The sequence below is a fragment of the Macrotis lagotis genome, chromosome 1, assembly GCF_037893015.1.
Source record: "Macrotis lagotis isolate mMagLag1 chromosome 1, bilby.v1.9.chrom.fasta, whole genome shotgun sequence".
Taxonomy (NCBI): domain Eukaryota; kingdom Metazoa; phylum Chordata; class Mammalia; order Peramelemorphia; family Peramelidae; genus Macrotis; species Macrotis lagotis.
This window is the reverse complement of record NC_133658.1, coordinates 821325536-821343014: the sequence shown is the minus strand read 5'-3', so window position 1 is coordinate 821343014 and position 17479 is coordinate 821325536. Positions and strand designations below refer to the sequence as shown.

At 40.7% G+C, this 17479-nt stretch overlaps 1 protein-coding gene across 5 annotated transcripts in view; it reads right to left on the bottom strand.

Moving 5' to 3' along the window:
- The window catches only part of LRCH1 (leucine rich repeats and calponin homology domain containing 1), a 248650-nt gene extending 233530 nt beyond the window's left edge, over positions 1–15120 (bottom strand). Inside the window, exon 1 of one of the 5 annotated variants that reach the window (XM_074217106.1) lies at positions 14676–15120. In XM_074217106.1, the coding sequence (XP_074073207.1) occupies positions 14676–14955 (280 nt within the window). In that variant the 5' untranslated portion in view covers positions 14956–15120. The remainder of the gene's footprint in view (positions 1–14675) is intronic. The other 4 variants (XM_074217103.1, XM_074217105.1, XM_074217104.1 and 1 more) reach the window with 4 other exon arrangements.
- Between the last annotated feature and the right edge of the window lie 2359 nt (positions 15121–17479).

The window sequence follows — 17479 nt, the reverse complement described above, 5'->3', positions numbered from 1 at the left end:
CATAAACTCCCTGGAAGCAGAAACCTCGTTTTTGTCAGGTAGCCCTTAAGTATTTACAGTTTTCTGCCTTCTTGGATAAATACTTAATAAATACTCAAATGTTTTAATGTTGAATAAAAAAGAGATAAATGACTGTTCACATATTATGAAAAACTTTCATTATTAAAAAGCCATAGGATCCAACCTAATGTCTGCCAAGGCAAGTTCTGTGGTATTTCAGAGTTGGGTTCTCACAATTAAGATTCCTGAAATTTGGACAAACCATTAGTTCAATAGACAAAGATGAGACTTATATAAAGACTACCAAGATATTTTATGCAAACTGAGAAATAACTACTTGAGTCTGAAGAAAGCTCTAATTTAAAACTTTAGTCAAGTTATATTTTCTTTATCATATGCTCATCTTCATAAAAGGTAGACTTTACAAACTACTTGCATGCACACTACTGCAAGAACACCCACTGTGTACATTTCATATTAAAATCCCAAATCTTAATTATCATCCTGATTCCAAGGACAAAGTCTGAGCATTCCATTCCCCTCCTCAATAAGACACAATGACAAATGGTTAAAAAAAAAGAGCAAGTATTCACAGCTGCACAATGAATATTTATGAAACAGATTTAACTTATGCATACTTGCTTCCATAAAGTTGTGTTCAGTGCTAACATTCTTTTTAAAAAGCACTAGAAAGTAATATGGAAATACAAGAAAACATTAATGGTAAGTGACTAGATGAATCATACTTATAAGTCTATTATAAAAGTATATATTAACCACTGGGATGACTGGCACAGCTAAAACTTTTTTTTTAATCCAGACTTTCCACAATGACCAGAAAAATCCTAGCCTTTTAGGAATGTAGGCAAAGAAAATCAATCACACCTCCTAAAGAGAAAGATGAAAAAAAGAAGAATCTCGAGGCATTTTTCACTGGCTGCCCCCAAAACCTGGAACACTCTCTCTCCTCGTGTCTACTCCCTGGCTTCCCTGGTTTCCTTCAAAACCCAATTAAAATTCCACCTTCTCCAGGAAGCAGTTCCAGATTCCCTCAACTCTAGTGCCTCCCCTCTGTCATTTCCTATGTATCCTTTCTGTAGTTTGTTTATATAAATGTTTGCATGTTGTTGAGACCCTCATATGTTTGGGAGTTCCTCCTCAGCAGGGATTCTTTTGTCTTTCTTTTTATCTCCTTCATTTAGTCTAGGGCTTGGTATATAATAGACACTTAATATATACTGACTGAGTAACTAACTATACTTTAGAATCTCTCTAAACCATTCATATAACTATAAGGGTTGTAATAGTTATGCCCACAAAATTTGTAAAAAGGATTAATTTACTGAAGGATTTGGATTTTTTTATTTCATAAAAATGTGTTTTAATACTTCACTTGGATCTGTGACCTCATTCATATTATTAAATTTGGTCCAGATCTCAAATCTCTCCATAGCTTCTCATTCCATTACAACTCCACAGTCTATCCTCTCAGGATGCTGAGAGCCTTCCTTCTCCTTTAGTTCTCTTACTTTTACTAAATTACTGTTTCACCTTCTTTTTCCCCCTTCATATGGTTTCTGAGGACATCCACTGTGTCACTTCTTTCATGAGCTTCTTTCTTGGCAATATTCTGCACCCTTCTCATACACACCATTGGTTTCTCTACTATGTTTTCTGTAACTCACAATTCTAATTCTTTTTTTTTTTTAGGTTTTTTGCGAGGTAAATGGGCTTAAGTGGTTTTTCCCCAAGGCCACACAGCTAGGTAATTATTAAGTGTCTGAGGTTGGATTTGAACTCAGGGTCAGTGCTCTATCCACTGTGCCACCTAACCACCCCAAAATTCTAATTCTTGAGAGACTAATGCTCCATGATTCACACCATTGGACTTGAAAGCTCTAAAGTCTTATCTAGTCTAATCCTCTGATTTTATTACATAAGGAAACTCAGGCCAAAGTAACCTAAATAGTCTGCCATCACATAGATCATTAATGGCAAAATCAGGTAAGGACACTTTTGACAGAACAATATTAAAGTCATGGTTTTTTAAAGGTATGACCAAAAAGTTATTTGGATTTGTGAAGATATAGTCATATAAATAAAGATAATATTTGCACCTATAAAGGAAAATACTTATAAACTATAAAGGTTATCTAAGCATAACCAATTATTATTATTATCATCATTATGACTGAAGTTCAGATGAGGGGCTAAGTGATCAATCACTGATGTTTATGCCTGAAAAACTATCCTGAAGAAGGTGGAATGGGGGTTCATCTCATTTGGATGGGCATAATGGACAAGAAAGGCCTTTTCTGCTCACAGCCACTACAGTGATCCTCTCCTGCCCATCTATTCTATGTTTATTTATACAAAGACCTTGTGTTTCGTTTAATAAAATCTAAGTTTCTTCAGAGCAAGTCCTATTTCTTCCATATCTTTAAATCACCAATGCCTAGCACATCATCTGATACAAAGTTGGTGCTTAATGAGTGTTCATTTGTTGATTAATATCTTCCAATGGTAGTAACATACTATAAGCAAGAAAAAGGAAAGGCAGGAAAAGGGCAGTCAAAAAAGACCTGGAAGGTTCTAAAAATCTTAGCTCTTCTTACACAAAGAAAATAGTAATATGACAATACTAACTTAGAGGCACAAAGACAAACTACAAATTATACTGTTCAAGTATAGATCATTTGTACCTGATTCCTTCACACTCCACAGAGTTTTAGCTGAGCACCCAAAATATTTACCTTTTCATTCAAAAACTTTCTCCTCCTTCCTCCCTTTTAGGTTTAAGGATAATAGTGAGGTAATAGCCCAAGATCCCCCAGTGAGCAACGAGATGTGTAACTCTTGGGATGTAGTGGAAGCCCTCTTTCATTCCTAGTCTCTTCTGGTAGACCTGGACCAAGGGTAAACAGCAGAAAGGAAAAAAGAATCCAAAAACTGAATTACTGAGTGGTACAGTAGATAGAGCACCAGTGCTGGAGTCAGGAGGACCTGAGTTCAAATCGGATTTCAGATACTTAATAATTACCTAGCTGTGTGAGACCTTGGGCAAGTCACTTAAACCCATTGCCTTGCAAAAACCAAAACAAACAAAAAGCTGAATTAACTGCCCCTGAATAGGTTAACAATATAATAGATTTACATTATACTAAATGGGTTCTATTCAATAAATATATATTAAATACCTGCTATCTGTAATGTACTGAACATAAACAGATTCTAAAGGAGTGGTAGTCCCCTATCAAGAAAAAGAAATAAAAATAAAATATTTTTATGCTATATGATCCATAAGTATTTTATCCTCAAAATTACTTTCAACTTTATTTTTTAACTTCACTAGAAAACAATCACTTACTCTGAATAAAAAATCCAAACCTATACCCAACATGAATAAAGAATTCTAATTACAAAAGGATTTTTGTCTCATGGTATGAAAGAGAAGCCAAACTCTCACAGTTCATCAACCCTAAACATTTTGCTCATGTAAACAACTTCATTTTATTTCTGAATTATTTTGTGGGTACAGATGTTTTCCAAATGTACTACTTCTTACAACAGCATTCTCAGTCCAATCTGGGGGAATATGTGGCTTTTTCATAAGCATGAGTCAAATGATGGTATTATTCTGTCAAGTATAGCTGTCCTCTCACCAAGGAGTTCAGAAGACCTGTGGAAGCAGGTGTCAGGGGTACTTACCCTTTTCTGGTAATACTCCAATAGCATTTTCTATCCCCCCCCCCATTTCTTTACCAGGCTAGTTGTAGAATCCCCTACCCTGCTCCCCTCCTCAGGAAGGAATCGACAGCCCCTGTTTTACTCCATCAAAACCACTCAACCTTTTCAAATGAGTCAGTTCTATCTAGCCATGGCATTTCTTGCCAACCATGGGGACTCATGAAGATTAGATGAGGAGGAAGTTAGCACTTGTAATTTTCCTTGATGAAATGGAGGATAAATAATCATCTCTCTTTCCACTGCATCCTAGAAACCACTGGACCTTGCCATCTTACCACATCCTTCAGATTCCCATATTTTGCCAACTGACTTGCTAGGATACCCTAAAGCCCACCCCGCCTTCCCATCTTCAACTGAATCTGAGACTTTGTGCTGTCACCTCTAATTAGAGTGAGCACTCCTCCAAAAAACTGATTCTCAATTATGTATTTGCAACTTCAGTAGCTATTACACATATAAAATAGTACTCAATACATGGAAAGAGCCTAACAAATGTTTCATTCATTCATTTGGATTTTTTTATATTTTAATTAAACAATTCATATCATATGACATTACTTTAAATCATGGAGGATCTGAAAAAAGCAAAAGAGAAATGCAAATGTCCAAGAACTCTCAGGCTCATGAGAATAACATTAAAGAAGCCTCTAGGAATCTTATAATAAATCCATGAAAACAATTAGTCATTTTAATAAAAAAAAAACCACACATACACATAAACAGCAATAGCTATGTTAATCTATCTGTTTGGGATTTAACTAGCTCTCAACGTTTTTAAATATTAGCTTGTGATGGATAATAATTTTTGTCACTTGATATAATTATTTAATTACCATTTAATTAACTTCCTTATGTCAATTGATACAAGTACTGAGAAGGTTATAAGAAATGATAAATAAAGCACTCTTTGAAAAAAATTGATAAACTTTTAAGACAATTCTTTTTAAAAAAGCAGAAAATCAAATCAAGAAATTAGCAAATGAGCATGATGATGAAATCTCAATAAAAACAGAAGAAATAAAATACACAAAAATCAGTATAATTCTTACACAGGTATCTGTTAACAAAACTGAGCTCACAAAAAAAAGAAATACTTTCAAAAATATAAAGTAGCCAAAATAATAGAAGACTAAAAAAGAGATCCTAAATAATCCAGTATCAGAAAAAAGAAATACAATGAATTATAAAAGAAATACTAAAGAAAAAACTTTCACTAATGAAGGATTCACAAGAGAATTCTATCAAACTTATAAAGCACAATCAGTACCAGTACACAAATTTTTCTCAAAAAATGAGAAAAAAAATCACTGCACCAGAATCAAGTCCTAGTATCCTAAACCTGGGAAGAATAAAACAGAGGAGAAATATAAACCAGCATCATTAATGAACAACAAAAATTTTTTAAATATCTTATCAAACAAACTTCAGTGACTTGAAATTATTCATTATAACCAAAGTGAATTTATTCCAAGAACATAGGAAAACAAGCAACATAAATATATTAAAAATAAAAACAATAAAAACATGATTATCTCAACAAATCTTGAAAAATCCTTTGACAAAATTCAACACTCAAGTATATATGCTAAAAACCCTACAAAGTACAGGTGAGGAAGATCTTTATTTTTTAACATTATAAAAATTAACCACCTAAAACCAAAAGACAGTATCATATGCAAAAAAGATATTTAAAAAAGAGAATAAAGCAAGGATGTCCCACTCTCCTCATTTAGCTATTTAGAATGGCTAAAGAAATTGTGGTATATGAACGTAATGGAATATCACTAAGCTGTCAGAAATGATGAATGTGATGAATTACAGAGAAGTATTTTAAAATGTGCATGAACCATCACAGAGTGAAATAAGCAGAGTCAAGATAACAATATACATGATGACCACAAAACTGTAAATGAATGGAACAACCACACTGGAAAACCAATCCAAAGTGAATGTGTCAAAATTACAAAGAATAAGAATGGCTCACAAAGACAAATATGAGAAGACACACTCAAACTACCCCTTTGCAGAGATGGGAAATCCATAAGTGTTTCAAATGACATGTTTTAGGACTTTTTTGATGCATTGATCAGTTGCATTGACTTTTTGCTCTCTTTATTTTTCATCTTCAAAAAATATTATTTGTTTAAATAAATGACTTCCTAGGGGGTATAGAGACAGAGAAATGGGAGAAACTATGATGTTGGACAAAAGCAAAAACCAACAGTAAAAACTTATTTTAAAAAAGAAAAAGGACCAAAGGAGTCCAAGTTGATTTCCAAGTCTACAATGACTGTAGGCAATTCACCTAATTTTGTTCTGAGGCAACTATTCAGAGGGCTCAATGGAATCTGAATATATCCACACAAACAAGTTTTTGTAGGGTTTTGACAAAAGTTCAAGATAATTTGGGGGGTGTGGGATGTGGATTTTTCCACTAATAAACTCATAACCACCATAAATAAGAGTTCATAACACATCTGCTACTCTAATTACCGAACCTCTTGAAAAGCACACCCAATAAAGACTCTGGAAGGAAATGGTTATAGGGGCACATTAAGGGATTATAAATATGGGATCATTCAGAAGTATATAAAAAGAAAAGAATGGATGTATATTAAAATCATCAATGATTTATAATCTAAACTTAATGGACCTATAGGAAAATTCAGTAAGAAGAAACAATTCTAGGTAAATGGCACAACCAACATAAACTTTAAGTGGCAATTAAATATTAAAACATAATATTAGTGGCGGCTAAGTGGCACAGTGGACAGAGCACTGGCCCTGGAGTCATGAGTACCTGAGTTCAAATTCGGCCTAAGACACTTAATAATTACCTAGCTGTGTGGCCTTGGGCAAGCCACTTAACCCCATTTGCCTTGAAAAAAAAACTTAAAAGAAAAACAGGCCTATCACATGCCAAAAAGTCAAAGGACAAGTAGATTCTTTCCTTTCAAAACATTTACTGTTTAAAATTCTATGCACATAAATACACACACATACACACAAACACACACACACACAAATTTTTAAATTTCTAAAAGGTTCTGTGACATACTACATTTCAGTCCAGTAAAACTTTTTAACCAATTAAGATGTTACAGTGACTGACAAACTGCTGTCAGATCTTTGGAATGATGAAGTTAAGGTCCTGGTTTGTCCTTTTGTGAGCTAATCAGCTCTTTGAATTCCTGGAGGTTGTGGGGCATATAATTGTATGTTCTTTTTCTAGATGCATGATTAGTATGCTGCTGCCTTGTCAATAAAGTAGCCTGTAATACAAGCGATAAGAATAGCATTTATGACTTTGGAAATGGCCTTTGCCATACCACAATGAAGTGGTACTGAACATTTAACCAAGATTTAGAACCATTACACAAACCAGTTGTCTGACTCCTCAGCACTCAAAGAGGTTCTGATAAAGGAAATCCCTTCTACCTTAACCAGGAAGGAAAAAAAAAAAGAAAATTACACAAAGAAGAGTATTATCAACAGTGAGACAGAAAGTTTGTGATATTTATAATGAAATAATTATTATATTTGAAAGCACAATATAGTAGTATGCAGATGAGTTTTTTCCCTGAATTGACAGATTTTAAAATCTACTCAATTTCAAATGCTGGAACACATGCATTTCCAAAAAAAGTCAATTGCTAAAGTGCATGGCCCAAAGTATGGGTTTAATAAATGCTTATGGATTAATTGACTATGTAACTGAGGCTCCAGAAAATAAATTTACTCTGCCTAATTTCAGAATTCTAAAATATTGAGAATTTGTGAAGCCACTTACCAAGTAGACCAGGGGCACCTAAAGTCTTCACATCTCAGACTTCAGCCTATGCAAGGGCATTGAGATTACTGTGTTCCATTAACCTCATTTCAGAGATGTCATATTGGAAAATCCTGGATACCTGCCACCCCCCTCTTCCTCTTCCTATTTTCTTTGCACTGGTAGGGGAATAGAGAATGAGAGTCCCTATTAAGGAATCAAGTTAAGTCCTAAATTAGGCTAGGAGCTACAACCCTCATATTGATAATGAAGTTATTGTAGGATTCCCAAAAATTCTTTAAGTGAGGTCTTTCCAATTAATCTCAGGTATTTGTTAAGAAAGATATCAAACAAATAAGACAGATTTATTATTTTCTAAAACTTATTCTAAGTTAACTCTTGAACTCTTAGTTTAAAAAAAAGGAAAAGAATAAAAAACCCACTGGGTATTATGAAAAACAACTTCTAAGTTTCTTTAACAATAATTTGAATCATGAAATGATTTAAGATAATCAGTTTCAGATATTTAAAATCCACTGCCACTTAAAAGTCATGTTTTCAACGGTTTCACTGTCTCCAGAATTCTTTTAAAAACTGCTAAATGAGAAGTACTCAAAAGTCAAATGGTAATAAAACTTCAGTCAGACCATCCCCCCACAGACTTTAATTTTTTAATCACTATCAAGAAACACTTACTTTATACTTGTATCTGAGACATTAAACCACCAAATCATTTTAATGCTCTTTAAGCTCATTTTTTTCATCCCATGTTGTCCTCTTCATTCAATTTCTATCTTAACAACTGAAGTTCTACCCCATCATCTCACAGATTTGATCATACAATTCCCTGCACAAAAGCTTCTGAAGGTTCCTGGCCATCTGAAGATTCCTTGCCAACTATAGTAAAGCTTAAACTCCTTAAGCTAATTTTTGAAATCTTTTACACAATCTATGATGCACTTTTCCAGCTGTAGCGGGAAATGCTACTTTAGCTTCCTATAAACTGCTTTGTGTATTCTTCTACAGTCAGACACACCTCACTCTTTGAGTACCCTTCCCCATCCTGTCTTTCCAAATCCAACTCAACCTTCATGCTCAAATTAAAATCCCTGTACTCAGAAAATCTCCACCAGCATGAAAACCACCTTTCCTTCATTTAAACACAGTACTTTTCATACAATCTATAAATCTGAAAATCACTATACTTTTATTGTAGCATCCTTTTCATTGTTGACAAACTGCCACTTAAAGATAATACTTGAAGCTTATTTTTCATGCATTTATTTATTCAAGTCATTTATTCATTCATATTAATTCATTATTCAATCATTTCATTTATTTATTTACTCATCTAGATATATAAACTCCTCAAGGAATGATGCCCTGTATTTACTTATATCTTCCAAAATACATTTGATTTGGAATTCTATTTGCCAACTGAGGTCTGGTCCAATTAATGATGGATCACTTTTTTATCTATCCACTATGACCCCATCATCCTTCCCTCTTTTTTTTTTTTGCAAGGCAAATGGGGTTAAATGGCTTGCCCAAGGCCACACAGCTAGGTAATTATTAAGTGTCTGAGGTTGGATATGAACTCAGGTACTCCTGACTCCAGGGCCAGTGCTCTATCTACTGCGCCACCTAGCTGCCCCTATCCTTCCCTCTTCTTTGAATCTTCTCTTTCCCAGAATATCAAGTTCCAAGATCCTCACTTTACTTTTCAAGATCTTCTCATTTACCATATCCTCTCTCCTTTCTCATGACTCAATCCTCTCTTCATTCTCCTAAGTTCTAATATATTAACCTATTTAGAAAATTATTGTTCCACAACAACTATATTTGATAAAAGGTTAGTTACCCTTTAAATAAGTCCACATGCTGAATTCAATATACTCTTCATCCTGAATTATTTGTGAAATTTCATGAAAAAATAAATCAAACTCCCCAATCTTAATTTCAAAAGAGTTATTGAGCAAGAAACTCTTCAGTACATAAAAGGGGGGAAAATGTTTTAGACTAGAGGATTTAAAAGTAATCACTCAATTTAAGCACGTTAGGATGTTTACTACATAATACTACTCCACAAGAATCTCAAACTAATTTCTGAAGTTGTTAATGATTTCAAAGTTGCTGCTTTCATTAAACAAGTAGAAAAGCTGAAACAAAAAAAAATGACCTCTTCAAAATTAAATGTCTCTGTCATTGTGCTAGGCACTGAAGACACAAAGAATTAGAATCTAAGCACACTCCAATTCTCTAATAGGTATGCTTGTCAATTGCTTCATTGAAATATGTAATAACAGCTCTGATAACTGATCTAAGATTTATAAAGCTTTCATATACATTCTCCTTAGCTGGTCCTCAAAACAATTCTTTGAGGTTGCTAATAATAGTAAGTCCATTTTACAGATGAAAAAAATGAAACTCAAAGAAATTAAAAGTGACATGCCTAAGGTGATGCTTAGGGTATCTGGGTCAGAATTTGAACCCTGATCTTCCTAGGTCCATTTAACATTTTTATTCACTCTTCTACCATGAATAACAATGACACAACTGACACTTCTATAAATGATTGGAGAATTTATTAAGCATTTTTAAATAAGACTATGTACTGAATCTGTGTACTAAGATCCAGATATAAATAGAAAGGATAGTCCCTACTCTTAAGGAGCTCATATTCTAATGGGAAAGACAATTTCCACAAAAGATTTCAGCCTCATGGACTTAGTAGCAAAGTAGATGGTATTGTCTCTTCATAAAGAGATATTTTTCCCTAGTATTTCCCCTAATAAAACCATATCTGTTTTCATTGTTGAATCACTTGTTAGTGCCAAGGACTTTGGTGAAATTTTTTTTCTTTTTCAGTAAAAGTTGGGGGCCATAGCACCTGGAGGAACAGTTGCCAGTCACATCTCCCAGAGCTAGTTACCAGGATGATGTCTAATAAACAGTGTTTGAATGCACTGCAATTCTCCTGGTGCTTCAGTTCAGAAACTCCTGAGTTGTCTTCATTGGGATCTGATGAGATATTTTATATGGTGATCAAGAGAATGATAATGACTAGCCTTGACTGGCACATGCTACCTCCTATTTCTCCCTCTGGGAGAGATTTTTTTGACTGATTTGCCCTGTATATATGTGGCAGCTGATGGCAGTCCCTTCTTCACAGGAGCCACTTCTGGGCTGGCTAAAAAGAAGGACAGGTGGTTTGGAGGATGTTCTGCCACTACCAAAGCTACTGTGTTTATCTTCCTGGTGGTGGCATTGCAGTAACAGTTGTTGGTAATGAGGAATACGGCCTTCTTCTCCACAATAACTGGGATAAATCGACGCTGGAAGTGGGAGCTGGATTGGAAGCAAGTCCAAAGAACTGGAGGACACTAATATTCATGGGTATAGAGCCCTGGGCTGTTTCCACCAGGGTCTGATGGTGGATTGTAGTCAAGGTGATGGTGGTGGTTTGATTTGCTTGGGACATGCTGCCTCCCATCTCTCCCTCAATGGTACCTGCTGCTTCAGCTAGGCCAGCTTGCTGGCCTCATATATAATTATATAGTAAAACTAAAGCTATTAAGAATCTTTGGAAAAAATCCATTCCTGATAATATTTTACCTCTCTAAAGATGTAAATTTTTTAAATTGGTTTTACTATTAATTTTTGTTTAAGAACAAAATACATTGAACACACTTTTCCCCTTGAGATATGAAGGTCATTATTATAAACAATGAGAGTGTTATAATACAAAGATGTATACCATAAATTGGTGTGTACATTTCTTGACTCCAGAAGAAAACATTTTTTAGGTTTTTCAGCCTCATTCCTTACTATCAATCAATCACTATCTGTGCACTTGCATGTAGCAGTCCTCATCTGATTTGCTGTGGGTTTAGAAACTAGAGAACAAAACTTGTTAGTTTAACATTTATTTTTAGATGTCTAAAACAAGGGCAAGTTAATAGGGTCAAGTAAGTTATGAATCTAATTACAATTTTTTACATATGAAATAAATGAGATCCAGTTAGGTTTTAAGTGACTTGTGCAAGATCACAAAACTAGTTAAAAAATGATATTAAAACTCTGGTACTCCAAATCTCAGGGTCCAGTACCCTTTCTACTACACAATACCATGCTTCCTCTCCAAATAATTGAAGTTACTAATTTCCAGATAAGTTAATCAGTACTGTAGCGACTTTTTAGAAAGGTTAACTAATTCATTATTCCATTTAACAGCAAAGCATTTTCTGGCCCAAATACGAAGTGTATGTATACACTTACACATATATATTGTTGTTGTGTGTCCTTTGTTCTGGAAGAAGAACATGACATCAGTGGGGTGATACTATGACATGCATGTGGACTAGATTTAAGTGAAGGGGTGCTGTGCTAAGGCACTAGTTTCACTTTCTCCTCTGGCACCATCTGGGTCCTGTGACCAAATATGAATCAGAATGAATAGACATGGCCCTAGAAGTGAGGCACTCAGGGTTAAGTGGACTTGCCCAGGGCCAAATGCCCCAAGGTCACATTAGAGGCTCTCCTCATTCCAGGACTGGTGTTTTACACATAGCTGCCCACGTGTATATGTATACGTACATATATACATACATATTTACAGAGACAAATATATGAGAGATAGATAGATAGATGATAGAGAGAGAGGGAGAGAGAGAGAGACAGATATCTTTTATATACCAACAAATACATATATTTCCTTAATTATATTGGAAGCTCCTTTTGGTTTTTGATTTTGTTTCCCCAGGATCTGGGCTTGGTACATATCAAGTGTTTGATAAATACTTGTTCATTGAAACCAGCTTTTGAGTTAAAGCAAAAATATTTTCCAGGATGATTTCTCTCCAATATCTGAAAATCCTTCAATAGATCTGTGTATTCAAATCCCAAATCAGAGCAAGGGCAACATATGAGTTCTCCATTTGTATTTAGTTGTTCTCTAATGAGTCCTCATTAAGATTCCATTTTTAGTTTACAGAATAAGATTTTAGAAGAATGTCATTATCTGGAATGCATACCATATCAGATGAACTAATTACAAGTGTTCTATTATAGAAAAAGGACTGGATTTAGAGTCAAAAGACCTGGTTTTCAATCCCACTGCTGCTAGGCATGGGACCTGAACAAGCCACTTGACACCTTTTGTGAGTTTCCTTGTTGATAAAATGATGGGAGTTTGAATAAAAGATCTCTGCTGCTATTTCCAGCTCCAAATCCTGTGATTAACCCGGGGAACTCATAACTAAAATTACATTTAAAAAAAAAAAGGAAGCAAAGGATAGTAAATAGTGTGTCCCAATAATAACAAGGTCTCCAACTCATAACTAACACATGAGACAACTGTTAGATAATGATATATAATGAAACCAAAAGATGTGATCCTTGATCTTTAAAAGCATGATTAAGCTAAAAGAAAATGAAAACAAATATGTGATGAAAGTGTAACACTATCCCATTTTGAGGGAAAAAATGTTACAATATAACTGAAAGGGGTGTACAGACAATTCAAATTTCAATATTATATTTTTTCTTGTCATTTTTCCCCCCTGCCTTAAATACAATTTTGGGTTTCATGGTGCCTTGGTGCAGAACATTCCCAAGTCTATCTTAAGACACACAACATCCTCTAGGGGCTAAAATTACTTTAAACCACCCCCCTTCACACACACACACAAAGTTTTTCATGATTCAGTCAATTTTGGGAATTACTTCTGCTTAAGCTAGAAGTGACAACATAGAAAAGAGGCTCCCCAGCTGGGGCCAGCGGTATCTGGAAATCCCCAGCTTCTCTCTCATCTGACCCACAGTAGTCTTAAATCCAAGTTACAGAACTCTCTGGCCCTCTTAAGAGCTGTCTGCTTCAAACATAAGAATCCAGGCTGCCCCTTCTTCCAAAAGCTCAAGTCTCTACTATTAAACCACAAGAGGAATTTGTATTTTCTCTCCAGGGTGGAAATGAAATCGGGCCCAGTTCTGCAATCGGACAAGGAACCTTGAACATGGGAGGGGAAAATGAACAAACTAAGAAGAGGAGCAAGCCAAGAACTAAAAAGAAACTGGTCCCTGGGAAAGCGCAGGGCCATGAACCATACTGGAGTGATGTGAGTAAAATTGTATCGTTCAAAACAAAGTGAACTGCCTAAGGCTCTCCCCCGGCCCGGCCATGCGGTGTCTACTCTTAAGGCGGTGTGTTGTGTGTATCCTAAGTTAGAAAAGAAAAACCCGACTTTGTAGCACTCTGTCAACACATGAGCTAACTTGAGGAGGCCGGCCGCGCACTGGCGGGTTGCGACTTGTAAGAAGCTTCGGAGTTGCTTCCATCGCCCCTGAACAGACGGGCCAAGGAGGGCCGAGACGGAGCCCCGGGCCAGGGCTGCCCAGGCGGCTCCTGGCACACCCGCGGCCACAAGGGCAGGAAGAACCCTCCGCCGTCACGGAATCGTCTCCGCTGTCCGGGAACTGCCGCACCAGGGGTCGGGCAAGCTGGAGATGCGGCCAGAAGCCCCTCACAGTGCCCACAAGGCTGGGGGGCGTGGAGGGGGAGGGGGGAGAGGGGAGGAACGCACACACATACACACGCGCAGACACATCCTCACACAGACACACACATCGTGCACAGACACACACAAACACGCATATATCATACACACAGACACACACATCATGCACACTCAGTCACGCACACGCTGGGGTCCCGGGTCGCCGGCGCCCCCGCGGCGGAGGCTCATTCACAAACACGCGGCGGGGGGCGCAGGCCCGGAGTCCGGCCCCGGCCCCGGCCCCGGCCCCGGCCCCGGCCCCGGCCCCGGCCCCGGCCCCGGCCCGGCCCGCAGCGGCGCACGCAGAGCTGCGGCAGGATGTGGGAGCGGGGCGCGCCCCCGGCCCGGCAGGCGGGCGCGCGCACACGGCGCCCCGCGGGGCAGGCCCGTCCGGGTGGGGAGCCCCGACCCCCGGGCCGCCCCCGCCCCCCGCCGGCGCGCGCACACGCACACTCACAGCCACAGTCAGTCACACGCACACTCACAGTCACACTCACAGCCACAGTCAGTCACACTCACACTCACAGCCACACTCACAGCCACACTCACGCTCACGGACTCGCAGCGCGGCGGGGGGGGGGGGGGCGCCACCCGGTGCCACTCACCTGCCCGCACGGTGTCGGAGAGGTCGTGCCCGAGGGCCGCGGTCCTGGGGAACTCCTTCAGCTTCCGGGCGCTGAGGCTGAGCCCCCCGGAGTGCGCCGCCTCCTCCAGCGCCCGCTCCAGCCCCCGGGCCAGGGGCAGGTTGTAGCCGCCCCCGCCGCCCCCCGCCGCGGCCCCGGGCCCCGCGCCGCCCAGGTGCGGCAGATGCGGGTGCGGGTGGTGCGAGGCGGCGGCCGGGAGCGCGGGGGCGAAGGCTTGGGGCTCGCCGCCCAGCGTCGCCATCTTCTTCCCCTGCCCCCCGCCCCGCCCCTCCGCGCCGGCGGGGGGTCTCCTCGGGCGGCCCCTCCCTGCGGGATGCGGCGGGGCCGGGCCGGGCCGGGGCGCGGGAGGCGGCTCACGGGCTGCTTCTCCCCGGGAAGCCAAGGACGGCGGCGGCGGCGGCGCGCATGTGTCTCGGGCCGGGGCGCCCTGCGCGGCGACTCCCTCCTCCTCCTCCTCTCCTCCTCCTCCTCCTCCTCTCCTCCTCTCCTCTCTTCCTCCTCCTCCTCTCCTCCTCTCCTCTCTTCCTCCTCCTCCTCTCCTCCTCTCCTCCTCCTCTCCTCCTCCTCCTCCTCGCCTCGCCCCAGCTGTCACTCCAGCCCCGGCCGGGCCAGGGCACAGGCGTCCTCCCGCTGCGAGCCCGGCTCGCCCCCGCGGCCCACTGAGCATGCCCGCGGCCCGGCCGGGCGCGACTTCACACAAGTGGGGGCGGGGGCCGGGCCGCTGACCCCGCCTCCGCCTCCGCAAGGGGGAGGGGAGCCGCGGGCGGGGGCACAAAGCGCGGGCCTCCCCGCCCAGGGGCACGGGCACCCCCGCCCAGGGGCACGGGCACCCCCGCCCAGGGGCACGGGCCGGCGCGGCGAGGGAGCCCTCTGTCCGCTCTCTGCCTCTGCCTGCTTCTCTGTCTCTTGTCTCTCTCTGTCTCTTGTCTCTCTCACCTCTCTCTCTCTTATCTCTCTCTGTCTCTTGTCTCTCTCTGTCTCTGTCTCTCTCACCTCTCTCTCTCTTATCTCTCTCTGTCTCTTGTCTCTCTCTGTCTCTGTCTCTCTCACCTCTCTCTCTCTTATCTCTCTCTGTCTCTTGTCTCTCTCTGTCTCTTGTCTCTCTCACCTCTCCCTCTCTTATCTCTCTCTGTCTCTTGTCTCTCTCTGTCTCTGTCTCTCTCACCTCTCTCTCTCTTATCTCTCTCTGTCTCTTGTCTCTCTCTGTCTCTGTCTCTCTCACCTCTCTCTCTCTTATCTCTCTCTGTCTCTTGTCTCTCTCTGTCTCTGTCTCTCTCACCTCTCTCTCTCTTATCTCTCTCTGTCTCTTGTCTCTCTCTGTCTCTGTCTCTCTCACCTCTCTCTCTCTTATCTCTCTCTGTCTCTTGTCTCTCTCTGTCTCTGTCTCTCTCACCTCTCTCTCTCTCTTATCTCTCTCTGTCTCTTGTCTCTCTCTGTCTCTGTCTCTCTCTCTCACCTCTCTCTCTCTTATCTCTCTCTGTCTCTTGTCTCTCTCTGTCTCTGTCTCTCTCATCTCTCTCCCTGTCTCTCTCTCTTGTCTCTCTCTGTCTCTGTCTCTCTCATCTCTCTCCCTGTCTCTCTCTCTCTCTCTTATCCCTCTCAGTCTCTCTGTCTCTTGTCTCTCACTGCCTCTGTCTCTCTCATCTCTCTCCTTGTCTCTCTCTCTCTTATCTCACTCAGTCTCTCTCTCTCTCTCTCCCTCTCTATCTCTTGTCTCTCTCTGTCTCTGTCTCTCTCATCTCTCTCCCTGTCTCTCTCTCTCTTATCTCTCTCTGTCTCTGTCTCTCTCATCTCTCTCCCTGTCTCTCTCTCTTATCTCTCTCAGTCTCTGTCTCTCTGTCTCTGTCTCTCTCTCCCTCCCTTGTCTCTCTCTGTCTCTGTCTCTCTCATCTCTCTCCCTGTCTCTCTCTCTCTTATCTCTCTCTCTCTCTTATCTCTCTCAGTCTCTGTCTCTCTGTCTCTTGTCTCTCTCTGTCTGTCTCTCTCATCTCTCTCCTTGTCTCTCTGTCTCTGTCTCTGTCTCTCTCTCTCTCTCACACACACACACACACACACACACACACACACACACACACACACACACACATACACAGGACGAGGGGGGGCTGACCCTTCTGCCCAGGGCTTCCTTTTCCTCCTCATTAGGGATCCTCAAGGCCAGGGTCAGTGTGGGGTGATGAATGGGATGTGACTGTGTAAGAAAGGGTTGATCACATCCGCCACATTTCCCAGATTGCTTTTCTCCCTACGGAGGTCCCCCCTTCTAACTCTATCAGTCGACTCTCAGCCCCATTTTGAGAAGAGTAGGAGGGGAGTGGGGCCTTGAAAACATGCGATTTTTGTAGGGTAATTGTTGGAAGCCTCCGAGTCGCAGGAAGGAAGAACTGTTGTGTTTGCACAATGACAATTTACTTGGAGTGTAAGAAAAGATACTATGGGGTGGGAAGTGGGGGTCAGGGAGAGAGAAATAGTTTTCAGCAGAGACCGGTCACACTTGCCCATGTTGGACAATATAATTGTGGGGTCAATCCAAGTGCTTGAAACCAGGTCATATTCTCAGCCCATGAAACCTGGGATCTGTTGCCTCTGTCTTCTGAGTGAGTTTTCTCTGCCCCTCCTCTCTCACCTCATCATTGGTGAGCACAGAGGGTAAAGTATACCAGCCAATTCTTCTGCTCCTTCAATATGACTATTTCCTGGCTATCCCTCTAACATCCACTTTTGGTGGAAAGCCATCAACTTACTCAACAAGGGACATGAGTGAA